The 16501-nt window shown below is 32.8% G+C and overlaps 1 protein-coding gene and 1 pseudogene across 1 annotated transcript; one reads left to right on the top strand and one right to left on the bottom strand.

Moving 5' to 3' along the window:
* The first annotated feature begins 2759 nt into the window (after positions 1 to 2759).
* Positions 2760 to 4576, top strand: LOC139897521 (peroxidase N1-like; annotated as a pseudogene).
* A 2351-nt stretch (positions 4577 to 6927) lies between these two features.
* On the bottom strand, positions 6928 to 10551 carry LOC139897522 (histone-lysine N-methyltransferase family member SUVH9-like). The gene is made up of 2 exons (XM_071880216.1): positions 8467 to 10551; positions 6928 to 7359 (listed from the first exon to the last, which is right to left on the bottom strand). The coding sequence occupies exon 1, from the start codon at positions 10499 to 10501 to the stop codon at positions 8489 to 8491; it is 2013 nt and encodes a 670-aa protein (XP_071736317.1). The 5' UTR covers positions 10502 to 10551; the 3' UTR covers positions 6928 to 7359; positions 8467 to 8488.
* Positions 10552 to 16501: the final 5950 nt, after the last annotated feature.

Raw genomic sequence — 16501 nt, forward strand, 5'->3', positions numbered from 1 at the left:
ATAACAACAACATATAATATTTCAAATTATATTTCTAATTGTTATATATATATATATATATATATATATATATATATATATATATATATATATATATATATATATATATATATATATATATATATATACACATACATAACTATTTACAATTAATTGTTCATGAATCGTCGAAAATGGTCGAAGGTCAATTGAATATATGAAACAGTTCAAAATTTTTTAGACTCAACATTACAGACTTTGCTTATCGTGTCAAAAATATTAAATCGTATCGAGAGTTTGGTTTAAAATTAGTCAAAATTTTCGGGGTCATGACATATAATAGACACATGAACTTTGAAATATCTAGCACACTCAGAAAAAAGGATGAAATGGGGATCCTAACATTACATTCGGTGAAAGCCTGGTGTACATACCAACATAATCGGCCGAAAATTCCAACATCAATTTCCTGAATTCTGGCACAATCATGTCATCGATGGCTAACCCTAGGTTTAACGAAGACGAGAACATTGCTCAAGGGTCACAGTGCTAGAAACAGAACGCAACCCTACTTTTTCCATGACAGAAACAAATAAGAAAAATAAGAAAAATATCGTGTAAGAACAGTGGTGGCGATTGGATCTTGATCGAAAGAGAAAAGAAGAGAAAACAAAGAACAAAAATGCAAATGAAATGATTAAAACCCTGTTTTAATTACCTGCAGAGGGAAATGTCTCATCAAATTCAAAGAGGCATTGGTTACCGTACCAAAATCTTACTCTTTTACCCCTACCGCCAAAACAAATAAAAGGGAAATAGCAAGGGCAAAAGGGGAAAAACCCGGGGCAATGATAATAGCGATCAGAGCAGCCTAATCGAGTATATAACTCGAAATTTAAGTTTAATTTCACAAAGCTTCGATAAAATTCTTCGTAAATTTAAACTGGCGGGGCCTGATAGTGTACCCCATCATCTAGCAACCAGCCGATGCTAGATCACGAAGGTATCACGATTACCGACGATCGAAGATATAAAAAAAGGTCACGAGATTACATATGTTGAAGAGATACTAAGGGCGGGACACCTTCAAATTCACACTCTACTGTCCAAAAGATAAAAAGATAATACACCAAAGGCATGACTTTAGTGCTCTGATTTATTAAGACACTATATTTGTTAAACGAAGCTATGATACCGAACACATCTGGGCACGAAGGTATCACACTTACCGATGGACAAAGACATGAGCAAGAGTCACAAGACTACATATGCTAAAGAGGAGAAGTAAGCGGGTTGACCTGCTTACTTTAACTAGCGTCCAAATGACCAAAGAGGAATGCATTGGACTCACTTTCTTCTACCACAGGAAACTCAGTCGACCAAAGGGAAAGTCCATCTTGTCTTGTTAAAGATTGCCCACATAGGAGAGTGAGGAAAAGACCCTAGAAGAGTCGTATATAAGAAGAGCATGATCTTTGAATAAATTCATTCACTCTCAAGTCATATCACAACACACACATACAACTTGCAATGAGTTACCTTCGTATCTTGGTGGCGTAAAGTAGGATACCTTCCTACTACCTTCGGGGAATCGCCAACAATCATACAATCCATTTCATATCCCCTAATTCCACATATATTGTGATCAAATCTACATAGCCTTGTTCCTTGAGCAAGGTTCGCCATGTACAAACAACAGTTAATCGTGCAAAGTCGCGAATCAATTATGTATCAAAATAATCACACGATATATTGACGCACTTAACAATACATAGGCACGAGTAGGGGTGTGCACCATTAGGTTTCAAACCGAATAAACCGAATATCAAATTGAATCCAAACCAGAAAAAATCAAACCGAATTTTTTAAACGGTTTTCAGATCGATCGAAACCGAAACCGAATTCGTAATTCGATTTTTGGTTTTGAAAATTAAAAATTTGGATAACCAAAAACCGAATTCAAATTAATAACACACACACACACACACATATATATATATATATATATATATATATATATATATATATATATATATATATATATATATATATATATATATATATATATATATATATATATATATATATTATATTTGATGTATTATTACATTTTTATAGAACAATAAACATGTTATATACCCTGTATACTTAAATTAATTTCACAACCGTTATTCCTAATTTATATATAAGTTTATGCTAGTTAAGATTTTTATTTTTAGTGATTTCCGGTTTTAATCGAAACCAAACCGAAATTAAATTCGGTTTTCGGTTCGGTTTTGGTTATGGTTTTGATATTTAAATTCGGTTTCGGTTTGATTTTCAGTTTTGATTTTATAAGTTTTAAAACCGAAAAAAAAGGAATCGAATAAACTGAAAAATCAAAAATCGAATCGATGAACACCCCTAGCCACGAGTTATAAAGTACTAAGAGTAGTATCGCTAGTTAAAGTCAACATAGTTAACGGACAGATTTCATCAACGTAAAAGTCAAAATAATGGTAGGGCAGGCGGGATCATGGGACTATATAAGTAACCGTTTCTTAAATGGCAGTCAATACCAAGAGATATTTAGTTGCACTCCATGTGTTATTTTTTCTATTCAATCATGTGCGTATCACATTCACATGTCAAGTTTAAGTTAATCTATCAACAGTAGCCATACTTAATAAATGATCATCTTCATCTTAAAATTCAAAGTAATTTATAAGATAACTAAACAAATGCTTTATAAATATTACTAGTACTTTGATTGCTTAAAACAACATACAAATTCTAAACCAATGGAGGTTCTTTCATGTATCAAAACAATCGGTTTTAGTATTACCTTAATAGCCACAGTGACCACCTTTGTAGTAGGCTGCTGCACACGAGTTGGGTTCTACGCGACAACATGCCCAAGGGCCGAAGACATTGTGCACTCTGTGGTCAAATCTGTAGTCCCATCTAACGAATCAATTGCACCTGGTTTACTACGAATGTTCTTTCATGATTGCTTTGTGAACGGGTGTGATGGTCGATCTTACTTGATGGTCCTTCTTCTGAGAGAAAGGCATTACCAAATTCTCACCTGAGAGGCTTTGAAGTCATCCGTGATGCAAAGTTCATGCTCGAAAAAGAATGTCCAGGTGTCGTCTCTTGTGCCGACATTCTTGCCCTTGCTACTCGGGATTCCGTTGTCCTGGTAATTACTTTTTCTTACTTATTAGTTTTTTTTGTTTATTATTATGTTTTTATGAATTTATGAAAGGCAAAGTCCAAAATGTAGCTAGTGAGGATTGAGCCTGAGTCTTCTTTGAAGATTTTCAAGCATCCAACCACTAAGTCACTTTGAGTTTTATTTTCTAATTATTATTAATTACAGTATCATTTTAATGGATAACATACAACATACTTTAATGGGAGGTGATTCTCACATACCACTTTTTGATTTATGTACACTTTTATCTCACAAAATTACAGTTATGCCCTTAGAAAGTTGAACTTATATTATTATTGTATGTATAATTAAGGATAAAATAGGTAATTAGGTGTACATGGATCAAAAAGTGGTGTGTGAGACTTTAATTCATGTTACATATTATATTTTATATATATATATATATATATATATATATATATATATATATATATATATATATATATATATATATATATATATATATATATATATATATATATATATATACATATACATATACATATTATATGTGATGTTTGAACTCACAGCCTTTTGGTAGTTACAAGTTAGTAATGAGTAATATTATATTAGTAGATCAACTTCAATTAATTTCTAACCTTACAAAGGTACACAAAAAAAAGTTTCTTTTATGCATTACCAACTATTTGTCTTCATGGATTAAAATGTGTAACTTTTCTATTATTTAAATTTCTAGACTGGGGGAATATTCTGGGATGTGCCAACAGGTCGTAGAGACGGATTAGTTTCACAACAGTTACAGGCTGAAGAGCTGCCTCGTTCTGGAGACTCGGTTGATGAACAAATCAGAAAGTTTTCTAATAAAGGTCTTGATATCGAAGATCTTGTTACCCTTGCTGGTAAGTTGAGCACACAGAATAGTAACTTAACGGTTGTATATGAATACATAACCAAACATGTGGTCCTACTAACATAGGAACTAACTTTTGCTTTTCTGGGTATTGTTGATTACTAGGAGGACACACGATTGGGACAGCTGCGTGTGCAAGATTCGTTAAGCGGCTATACAACTATAAAGAAACCCATAAACCCGATCCAAAAATTAACCAATCATTCCTTCCGTATCTCCAAACACTATGTCCACACGGTCTGGAAGTCTCAACGACACGTGTGGACTTAGATACAGGCAGTGTAAACAAATTCGACAATTCTTACTATGAGAACTTGAGGCGAGGGCAAGGAGTACTTGAATCAGATTCAAGTCTATGGAATGATCCAAGAACACAAAAGCTTGTGGAAATGTTTGTTGGAGTTAACGGACAGCCTCCTCGATTATCATTGAGAGAGAAGTTTGGGAGAGCAATGGTTAAGTTGAGTAATGTTGAGGTAAAGACTGGGAATCAAGGTGAAATTCGTAGGAAGTGTAGCCATGTTAACTGATCGATGGACAATTTGTTAGCTAAATCAAAATGTTCCAACATGTTGGATCGATGTGTCGTAATTGTTTTACCATTAAAAAAAATTGTGAAACTTAAGGATGGATCAATAAATCTCTCTTAGCAAAATACGAACGAATGTAATTTGTCTAAGGGTGTTGATGATGCGCCTAGCTCGTTGGTCTTGGACCTGAATTGTGAGTAGCCCATAGGCGAGTGATTAGTCTTTAACTACCCTCTCGAAATATCTCTAGTTAGAGTTGGTCATGGTAATCGGATCAAAAAGTTAAAATCGTTGATTCATCCACTCTGATGCACTTAAGTGAGCCTATGATAAATTTCTGTTTGATCAATGACGTCATAAGTGGGATCACAATTAAAAGGTCTCATTCTCTCCACAGAAAACTAATGCAGTATTGCATGCAAGTTTTTATCATTTATTTCCAACAAAATTACGCGGATAGTCCTTGTGGTTTATTAAAATTTACAGATATAGTTCCTAAACTTTTTTGCATGCGTAGTCCTCATAGTTTTCAGTTGCGTTGATAGTCCCTCAACGTTCATTACCAGTCACATGCTTGACATGTGAGGGTAAAATCTTTATTTCTTATAGCACAATTATATATTTGGATCTACTTTTAACATAAGACCTGTTTTTCAGAAAGAAAAAAAATACATCACAAAAAAATTTATTATTCGAGTAGATTGTACATCTCTTCACTAATGGACCAATGTGGTAATCTCATGAAGACCCTAATCAACTTAGGAAAGTTGCTGAATGAAGAGAACTAATACTAATAAATTTGCACATATTCAACCTCTTTATAATACTTTTATAGAGATAATTACATATTATAGCTCCAAATGTCCATGAAATACATTATCTTTCTAGCTCTAAGTGAGACTTTCTGCACAAAAACAAGCATATTAACATGCTAAGTATACGTAACATCTTTAGGACTGCTCAAAACTAGGGATGTCACAAGGGTTATGTTGGGGTGCAAACTCAATTCCACATAAGAGGGAGATAAATTCCAAGAGCAATATATAAGTTAGTGAGCTACTTCCTCTATAATCAATTGGTTTTAGAGTGGAACCACATTAACTTATATGATTATGATACTTGGTGGTTAATTGAGCTAGTAAAAATAAAACAATAAAAATAAAAGGATCCTACAAACTGGTATCAGAGCCAGGTTATAGCCCCGATGTGGTGGACGCGCAATAGGGCGCACCCCTGAGCGCACGGTGTGACGTGGCGCACCCCTCGGTGTTGTCAGCGGTGAGTGGACCCAGCTATCGTTCGAGGGGACCCTGGCACGATGAGTTGATCCTGGAAGCCTTGTATCAAAATCTCCCTGCCCTCCCACCAGGTCGAGAGTTTCGAGGTAAAGGTTGGATCCGGACTATCGTTGGAGGGGAGGCCCAGATGGACTTAGGTTTGAGGGGAGGTTTGTTAGGGTGCAAACCAAAGTCCCACATCGGTAATGGGACAAAACAAATGTATGTATATAAGTTTAAGAGAAAATCATTCTATCACCAATTAGTTTTAGAAAATGATGGACTCTTGGACTTATATTGCAGGACATTGTGTTTGGGCTATGCGATCCTTACAAACTGGTATCAGAGCTATGGTGAGCCCAATTATAATGTGGAAGATAAATCATCGGTCCCTCAGTTTGCCAACGATAATGGAGCCATGGTGCCTTATATCGAAAGTCTTCCTTCCAAGGCGTGGAAGTGCGGCGTGTCCCGATGGTGAAATAAAAGTGAAAGAAAGAGATCGGCGGTAAAAGAGGCGTGTCTCGGTATGAAAGAAAAGTGAAAGAAAAAAAAGACCGTGGAAGTGCGGCGTGTCCCGATGGTGAAAGAAAAGTGAAAGAAAGAGATCGGCGGTATAAGAGGCGTGTCTCGGTAGTGAAAGAAAAGTGAAAGAAAAAAAAGACCGACGACATAAGACGGCGGGAGTATCGTTGAAGGGGAGGCTCGGTGATGTGGTCTTCAGTTTGAGGGAAGGATTGTTGGGATGCAAACCCAATCTCACATATCAGGGAGATAAATTTCTAAGGGCAAAAAATAAAAATAAAAGGATCCTACAGGTTACATGTCTCATAAACATAGTTTCTACATGACAATGCAAAGAGCAACTGAAGCTTAACAAAATTAATGACATTATCACAAGCTATTTTCAGAATCAATGGTTTGAAGTGAACAATAATCGACAGAGTTTGGAAAAAAAAAAAAAAAAAAAAATCAGCTGATTCTTGAAAAACTCACATAATGTGCTCATTAGGTACAAGATCAGAAACAAAATAAAAGAACAATAATATACATCAGAAGCATAAACACACTGTAAGTTGATATATAATATATATACTAGCTACAACATATAATAAAATACATGAGATTAGTGATCAAAGCATACATTAGTATACAACAAAAATATCACATCCACTCATGGATGTTGTATATCAGCTTTTTTAATGCCAGACATCGATTGCTAGATACCTGCTAAAGAGCTTTCGTAACTGAAATAAAGCAGCCATCCTAGCCCATGACAAGCATCTCAGTCCCATCTACGTTTGCTTCTAATTAACCCTCGTGAAAAATAAGTAGGCATATGTTCCACGAACTTGCATCCAGAAAACGACAAAATTTTAAAGCTTGTGAATTTTTAATAAAACCGGTTTCTACCATAAACCCATACTTTATGAGTGAGAGATAAGGGACGATTCTTTTGGTAACTGAGCTGGAAAATAGTTGCCAAGGATATCCTTTTATGCCTACCTGAAACACACGAAAACTTAATTTGTTCAATCACACGATAAGCATTAAGGTAGAATGAATGTAAGTGCTAATATAATGCAAGTAAAATTGTCCCTCTATCCAAATATATTACAGACACTGTTACGCAAATAATATACTGAAAACAAAATACTCTATGTTGAGACAGTACTCATGTTAAGAAACTAAGGCCCCGTTTGGCTCACGGAATCCAATGGGATTCAGGCGGAACTGGATTTGAATTTAGACACGCTTCGTGTCTAAATTCAATTCCAATTCCACCTGAATCCCATTGGATTCCGTAAGCCAAACGTGGCCTAATATACTAAAAAGAAATAAGGGCAATATTATATCAAGTAGCAAACAAATAGGCATCCTATTATACTAACATTGCTAGCAAACCTTAAATATCTATGGGACTTGACCCGTCATCATATTATACTAATATTGCTAGCACGTATAACAGATGGTGCAATTTAGATAATTAAAAAAAGCGTTTAATCACTGCATACATTCAACAAGAAATTCAGTATGATACTAGAAAAAAAGACAGTTTAAAAAAAAAAAATCTGCAGTTAGGAGAAAAGGGATTAATCCTTAGAACATGGCCAAAAATAAAAGAATATAAGTGGGAAAAAACTGTGTAACATATAGATTATAGACAAAGTATTTCAAGGACTGTATCACAAAGTATTTTTAAATTTTCTTTACCTAAATTATGCTCATGATAAGGTTAGTCTTGTTTTTGATTTCATTCTCAACTAAGAGGATGTCATCATCAATGGCTTCAAGGCTCAGTTATTTGCAGCTCGTTATGACGTTATTGTTGATAAACCTATTATGTAACTACCACAATTATTATAAGTTAAAAAATTTATATAACAAGTTTAGTAAAAGCTTAGATAACCCAGAATTACTAAGTATAAAGAAACAAAACAGATAGTTTCCATATAGAAATGACATATAAACTGATTCTAGGATACTCAAGTTCATGAAAATGAAAAACCAGAAAAAAGCCATTAAAAATAGATGAACAAACCAAATCTCGTTTACATTCGATAGAACCATTTAGATACAAAGTACAAAATAAAGTAACTGTAGTTAAGTTACCTCGGTGGGTCATGCAGTTGACTTAGTTACAGATGGACAGCTTCTCTGCCCATTCATCCGCTTCTCCATAATCAAGACTAAGTTCTCTCATAGGAGGAATATTTTCTAATGCGAATAACATAAGGTGAGGAAACGCAAAATTCGAATGATCATACAACACCAACTGAACTAAAACGTTTGGGCACGAACTGTGACTCACATAACACGCAACATTCCTCATTCTAGAAACATCCATTGCAAAATCAAGTGGCGGTACAGACGGATAAGACGGGCGTACATAATCCGAAAAGATTTGTGACAAATCACCCCATTCAGCCCATCTTTCACAAAACCGATTTGGATAAATTAAACTATCCCCATTCATTGAAAATAATTGAGCTTGTTCTCTTGTAAGAACAACTCCACTATATTCACAAATAAAAGTACCCGCTTGAATTAAATCAAACGATCTAACTCCCCAACCAGTTTCGCGTGACCTGAACACTTCAAACCTATGTTTAATACCGTTTTGGCTTACACGATTTCGACAACTGGGAGGGCATTTACAATGGGGCCCACATTCAAATATCAACGGTTTTCCTCTAAGAAGTAGTCCACTTCGATCATAAGCAAATTCACCACCGTTTTTCCTGGCACATAAACAACCATCCATACACCCATCAACACAATTACATCCACCACCTTTGGCACCAAGGTGATAAACAAAAGGCGGAAATACAGATTTCGCTAAATACTCATAATACATCGGCTCGTGATTATCATCAATATCATTAAAAAGATACACCGGGACATTTTCTTTATTCATAGACATATCCATTCGGACACACCCTTTAGAGTTAATATCCAACGGTCCATTTCTAAGAGTCTCAGCATACTTAAGAATCGAACTCCCCATTTCAGGTTGATTCTCTATTCTAACAAGCTTAAACTTTATAACAGCAAAACCCGATTTTCCAGCTTCAAGCCATGAACCAACAACTTTATACAATCCATCATAAACATAAACTTTACCACTTGGACTACCTTCATATTTAAACCCACGAACAACACGTACCTCGATTCCATGATGCATACTCCTCTCCATTCCTAAATTTCCACCTTCTAATCTTTGATGATTAGCCTGTCTACAGAACTTATCTTGCCCACCTTGTCCTGTATATATAATCACATCACCAGCATCTTGATCATCTTCATACCCACCCGAAACAATAATACTCGTAGCAATTGGATCACCATTCGAACTCTGACTCGAAGTTAAGTAATCAATCCCAGCTTGAGGTAAACCATGTAGTCCAACAACACATAACTCCATTCTAAAAAAGAAAATATCACCAATATACACCCCTGGAATCGATCCAACGATTCTTTTATCGCGATGCTGCCATAATCCGCGGCTTTTCATCACCGAAGCAGCTCTCAAATCACTCCGCGAATGCGCTCTTCGACCAATCGTAACAGTACTCCTACGCTTTTCGTCCTCTAACGCACACAAAACCCTAAGCGAATCATACATCAATCTAGTTTTCCTACACGTATCACGAAAATGCCTTTCCTCATCAATCCCCAAACTAACTCTAACTAATTCTGATGACCTCGCTTGATTTCGCCTGCTAGCTGATTCGGTTACAACTGAATGCTGATTTTCTTCGGGAACCGGAACAATTGCTAGCGAATTCGGATCGATAAACTCATTTGAATTGAAATTATTCGAATTTCGAAAAGCAGAGCGGAACATTTCAGAAACACGTTTGAATTCGGAATAAACATCTTGTTCATTAGTGTTGCTGGTGTGTTGTGCAGCTAATTGTTGTTGTAATAGTAGTTGTAGTTGTGATGTATTAGGAGGTTGTTGTGTGTTGAGAGTGAAATTAGGGTTAGGGTTTATGAAATTGGTACGAGTAAATTGGGGCGGCTCATCAAAAGGTTCTTCTTTAGGTTCTAATTTAGGGGTAGTTAAGGTAAAGGGAGAGGTGGCGGTGGGGGTGTCGGTAACCGGAGAATCAGGGAAGAGATTTAGGTCAATTACAGAAGCCATAAATATTGGAAAGACGTTAGTTAAAGTTGATGGAAATGATGACCTAACGGTGCGTTATTGGAGGAAAGAGTGAAAAATGATGGATATGAATGTAATAGTAGAAAATAGGCTACTCAAGGATGAAAAAAAATAATAATAATAAAAAATAAAAAAAATATAAAGTTTTTTTTCCGAAAAGAAGGTAGTAATATATAACCACCAGAAGAGTTCAAAAGGGGGCTTAACCTTTACGAGAGTATAAAAGAATCTAAGTTATCTTCTTAGATTCTAAGTAACCTTCATGTTTATTTTGGGTGAAAAAGAATGAAATAAAAAGACAATGAGTAAAAAAAAAAAAAAAAACATAAATTAATATATGTATTGAAGAGTTAGATGAAAAGGAAAGAGACTTGGAGACGATGGATAGAAAAAAGAAATGAGGTGTTGCAAATCTTGTCTACTTAGTCCACTTAAATATTGTTATTACAATTTGTCTAGCACACCTACACCAGCGGAAGCATGGATATAATTGTTTGAGACAAACTTGTGAGAAATAAAAGAAAGCAAAATAAAGTAACTGATAACATAACGATTTAACGTGGTTCGGCAAAACCGTGCCTACATCCACCCCAAGAGTCTCATTTATTCTTATAATATAAAAGTACCCAGTACAAGAAAAAGTACACTATGAGTTAAACTCAAACTCAAGCCCCTTAGATTTTAGTATAAAATCTAAGTTTCTCGTACACTTTTTTACACTCCTTACAAGAATAAAACTCTCAACCTCACAAAGAAAGGTTCCCGTTGATATTACCGATCAACTCCCTATCTACTTTGTGATACCCTCACAAATAAACACACTCCGTTGATAAACCCTATCAACTATGTTTTTCTCTCATTTGTGATATCTTGATCCTCTCTCTCTTTTGGATCACTTGATCCCACTCTTGGATGATCTTCTCATCTCTTCATGCTATGTATTTATAGATCAACATATACATGTGAAAACTATATGTGAAACCAATAACCAACTTGACATGTGAAGATGCGAAATACAAATCAAACTTTTCCTTTGACTTCAACAAAGTTAGGCAAGCATGTGAAAGCATATAATAGTCATAGCCACTTGTTTAGCATGCAAACTTCAATTCCAATTTGACAACATAAATGTTTCTCAATAATTTAGACTATATCCAACAATCTCCACCTTGACGAACATTTATCTTCTTTGTCACCGAAAATACTATCACTTAGTACTTTCACCATTGGCCTCCTTATTATCGCTGCACACACCTTGAATCACCTCGGTCCTGAACCCCGATTCAAACAATTCACAACAGTAGATTACATCGCGAGGTACTTGACCTCTATATGATACATTTTACAAACATTGCATTCGTTTTTGAAAAGACAATCTTTAATTACATCGAAAGTTGACGGCGTGCATACCATTTTATAATATATCTGACTATAATTGACTTAATAATAATCTTGATGAACTCAACGACTCGAATGCAACGTCTTTTTGAAATATGTCATGAATGACTCCAAGTAATATCTTTAAAATGAGCAATTGCACAGCGGAAGACTTCTTTCATACCTGAGAATAAACATGCTTTAAAGTGTCAACCAAAAGGTTGGTGAGTTCATTAGTTTAACATAAATAATCATTTCATAATTTTAATAGACCACAAGATTTCATATTTCTATTTCTCATAAACATACGTCCCATGCATAGAGACAAAAATATCATTCATATGGATTGAACACCTGGTAACCGACATTCACAATATGCATATTAGAATATCCCCATCATTCCGGGATCCTCCTTCGGACATGATATAAATTTCGAAGTACTAAAGCATCCGGTACTTTGGATGGGGCTTGTTGGGCCCAATAGATCTATCTTTAGAGTTCGAGTCAATTAGGGGGTCTGTTCCCTAATTCTTAGATTACCATACTTAATAAAAAGGGGCATATTCGATTTCGATAATTCAACCATATAATGTAGTTTCAATTACTTGTGTCCATTTCGTAAAACAGTTATAAAAGCAGCGCATGTATTCTCAGTCCCAAAAATATATATTGCAAAAACATTTAAAAAGGGAGTAATGAAACTCACGCATATAATTATTATAAAACAGTTAATAAAGCATTTGCATGTATTCTCAGTCCAAAAACGTAAAGAGTAAAAGGGAGCAAATGAAACTCACTGTACTGTATTTTGTAGTAAAAATACATATGATGACATTTGAACAATGCAGGGTTGGCCTCGGATTCACGAACCTATATCATTTGTTTATATTCATTAATATATATATAATCGTATTCGAATAAATATATTTATTATTATTAGTGATATAATGTTTATATTAATAACTTATATATATATATATATATATATATATATATATATATATATATATATATATATATATATATATATATATATATATATATATATATATATATATATATATATCATTTGCTTGTGAAACTCGTAATTATTATAATGCTTAAATGATATTTGTCGTGTAAAAATCTTAATTTTGGTAATACTTAATATTACTAATAATGATAGTAATGATATTAAAATTTCAAATATGTTAATAATACTAGTAGAAATGATACTAATACTAATATTAATAAAAATAATAATAAATTTTATTATTTTCATAATAACTCTAATAATAATATTTATTATCATTATAATAATAATAAATGATAATTTTTTTTATCTTAATACTTATATTTGTAATAATAATAATTATAGTTATAACACTAATGATATTTATAATAATGATAATCTTAATATTAGTAATATTAATGATAATAATAATAACACTTATAATGATACTAGTAGTAAAACCGACGATAATACTAATATAGTGGTGACAATAATAATTTTTAACAACAACAATGCTAATAAGGTTAATACTAATGTTATTAATAATAATATTACTTACAATAATAATAATAATGATAATAAGGATACTAATGCTTAATACTTAATAATAATAATTATAATCGTAATCATAATCGTAGTCATAATAATAAAAATTACTTAATACTTGTAATAATAATAATAATGTAAATGATAATAATAACAATAATAATAAAAATTAATAATCATAATAATGAGATAGAAAAACTACCTTAGGAAAAGGTTTCAAAAAAAAATTGTGCCTCCCGTGAGGCTCGAACCCCCGACCTCTCGAAAACGAACAAACACTCCTAACCAATCGACCGGACCTGTTTTTCTAATAAACTCCCTGACCCAAAACAATATAACCCGTATATTATTTTCTTCCCTTCATCTTCTTCATAAAAAAAAATCCATCGATCCTTCAGAACTTGTTTAATCAAAACAACTACTTGATTTAACAATGTAAGACCCAAATATTTATTGTACATAATGTATTTATAGTGTACGATGCGTGTATGAAGTGTACGTGTTGCTTGCTCGAACGTCGAAGGAAACTGGACGTTGTCCCCAATCGCCATGCTCGGCCTTTATTTTGTATTACAAATCATGTGGTTGAAAACTTGTATTTTCGTACGAAAGTCGTAAAACGGCCGATGTGGGCCCAGTCTTCGTAAGACTAATTTTATTAATGGAACGTGTTAGTTCTACATATATTAATGTATGGTTAAAAGCGTTTTGTCTAAATACGTCGGGAAGTGGTCAAACATTTTCGCATTTCATGACTTTTTGGACAGGCCACTTTGGCGCGCCGTGCGGCCATATGGCGCGCCGCGCCATATGCTGTTCCAGCAAAAAAATTTTATCTGCGTTATTGGTTGGTTAACGGGTTAGGTTGTTACAAACAATGAACGCGAAACATAAACCGTTTATACATATGTTATTAATTTATCAGACGTAAAAAAAAAATCAGCTCAAGAGCTGCTGCCGCTGCCAAGGTTTCAAAAAAAAAAAAAAAATTGATTATGATTTTTGGAGCGTTTTGGAAAAAAAATTATAACATAAAGTAAGTTTCAAATTACTCGTAAAATCTATTGGTGTTGTCAATTTATCTAAAATCATAACAAAGAACACGAATTCGATCCAAGAAAATTTGTTTAACTTTTTATTTCTAATCTTTGACTTAGAAATTGAGATTCGATAGTACGAATTGGAAACTAAGATTTTATAGAAAGATTACTTGGATGATTCCTAATAAGACTGCACTTTTAGATTTTGCCAAATGGTTCGAAATCGAAATTTGAATAAAATTAATGAGTACAGAGGTTACGATGAAAAAGAAAGAAGAAGAAAAAAAAATGAAAAAAAAACCTTCTGCTTCTTTAATCAATTCGCAGTCATAGACAACATTATATGAACAATTTTAAATAATGGTAATCAATTGATTGATTTGTGTTTTCTAGCGAGATTTGGAAGACAGAAGTTCACGAGCGTAAATAATATCAGAAGAAAAAAAAAGGACACAGATAAAGATAAGGATGCGTTCTTATCTGTAATTGTAATTGATTTATAGGGATTAACTTATATTATTAATTATTAAATATAAAACCATTTATATAAATAATAATAATTAATAATAATAATAATAATAATAATAATAATAATTATAAAACTACAAATATTACAATATTATTAATAACATTAATACTAGTGATAATAGTAATATTATTAATAATATTAATAGCAATAATAATAATAACACAAAAAAATGATGGTTTTAATAAATTTTAGTAGTAATTAGAAATAATAATAATGATAATAAAATGGTGATAATATTATTAATAATACTAATAATAATATTAGTTATAATAATATTAATATTATTAATGGTAATAGTAGTGATAATAATATTAATAAATAATAATTATAATTTTACTATTAGTTAACAAACCAAATGTATCAATTTCACATCACAATAGTTAATATTATTAATAGTACAGATATTAATAATATTAGTAAATGTAATAATAATATAACAACTAAAATTATACTTGTAACTATATTTAATATATTAATCTTTTTATTTCAGTAACTATGTAATACTTATTATATATATATATATTACATTTTCAATTTAATTGAATAAATTATATTTTATTAAATGTAATTAATATATACACTTATTTTTATTTTATATATATCTGTATATGTATATATTTATTTACAGTCTTTGTTCGTGAATCGTCGGGAACAGTCGAAGGTCAAATGAATATATGAAACAGTCAAACTTTTTGAGACTCAATATTATAGACTTTGCATATCGTGTCGAAATTATATAAAGATTAAGTTTAAATTTAGTCGAAAATTCCCGGGTCATCACAGTACCTACCCGTTAAAGAAATTTCGTCCCGAAATTTGAGTGAGGTGGTCATGGCTAACAATAAAAATGTTTTCATGACGAATATGAGTCGATAAATAGAGTTTTATTACTGTTGAGTAATATGAATAAGATAATTCGATTACTCGAAGAGTACGAGTGAAGCTATCAGTTAATAATGAAACGGGATAGACAAGTTTCATCATAACTTTTGACTAGTCATGGTTGAGTTCTAGAAAATAAGATGTGTCTTAGCTTTTGACGTTGTTGTAATTGAATTCCGGAATTCAAGGGATTAAAGAAAATCTTCAAAATCTAAAAGATTTGATTCTGCGGCGAATAAGGAAAATAAGATCTCTATAATTAAATACGGTGGTCTGCCTCGGTTACTCTGTCTGATATTTCCATTATAAATTAAACTCTTTCATTCCATTATTCTCACCATTCCTATACTTTCTTTCTTAGTTCATACATCCAAAAGATGGTGAAAATGCTTAATCCAGTTCTAATCCTTATCCTTATCCTTACTATTGTAACAATCATTCTCCTTTTCCAACTTTCACCCGAGGAATCTGCTTACTTCTACTTTGTTCTTGGGATTATAGTGCTTTTAATTCTCCCGTGTCTTTATGTTGCGATAAACATTGATATACACGATTTGTAATTTATGCGTTGTTATAGGGCTTTATATCTCTCCTTATATTTCAATGTCCCCCTTTCT

Source organism: Rutidosis leptorrhynchoides, chromosome 3, assembly GCF_046630445.1.
Source record: "Rutidosis leptorrhynchoides isolate AG116_Rl617_1_P2 chromosome 3, CSIRO_AGI_Rlap_v1, whole genome shotgun sequence".
Lineage (NCBI taxonomy): Eukaryota > Viridiplantae > Streptophyta > Magnoliopsida > Asterales > Asteraceae > Rutidosis > Rutidosis leptorrhynchoides.

Coding starts and splice junctions, on each gene's coding strand:
- LOC139897522 (XM_071880216.1), bottom strand. CDS start 10,501: ATGGCTTCTGTAATTGACCTAAATCTCTTCCCTGATTCTCCGGTTACC.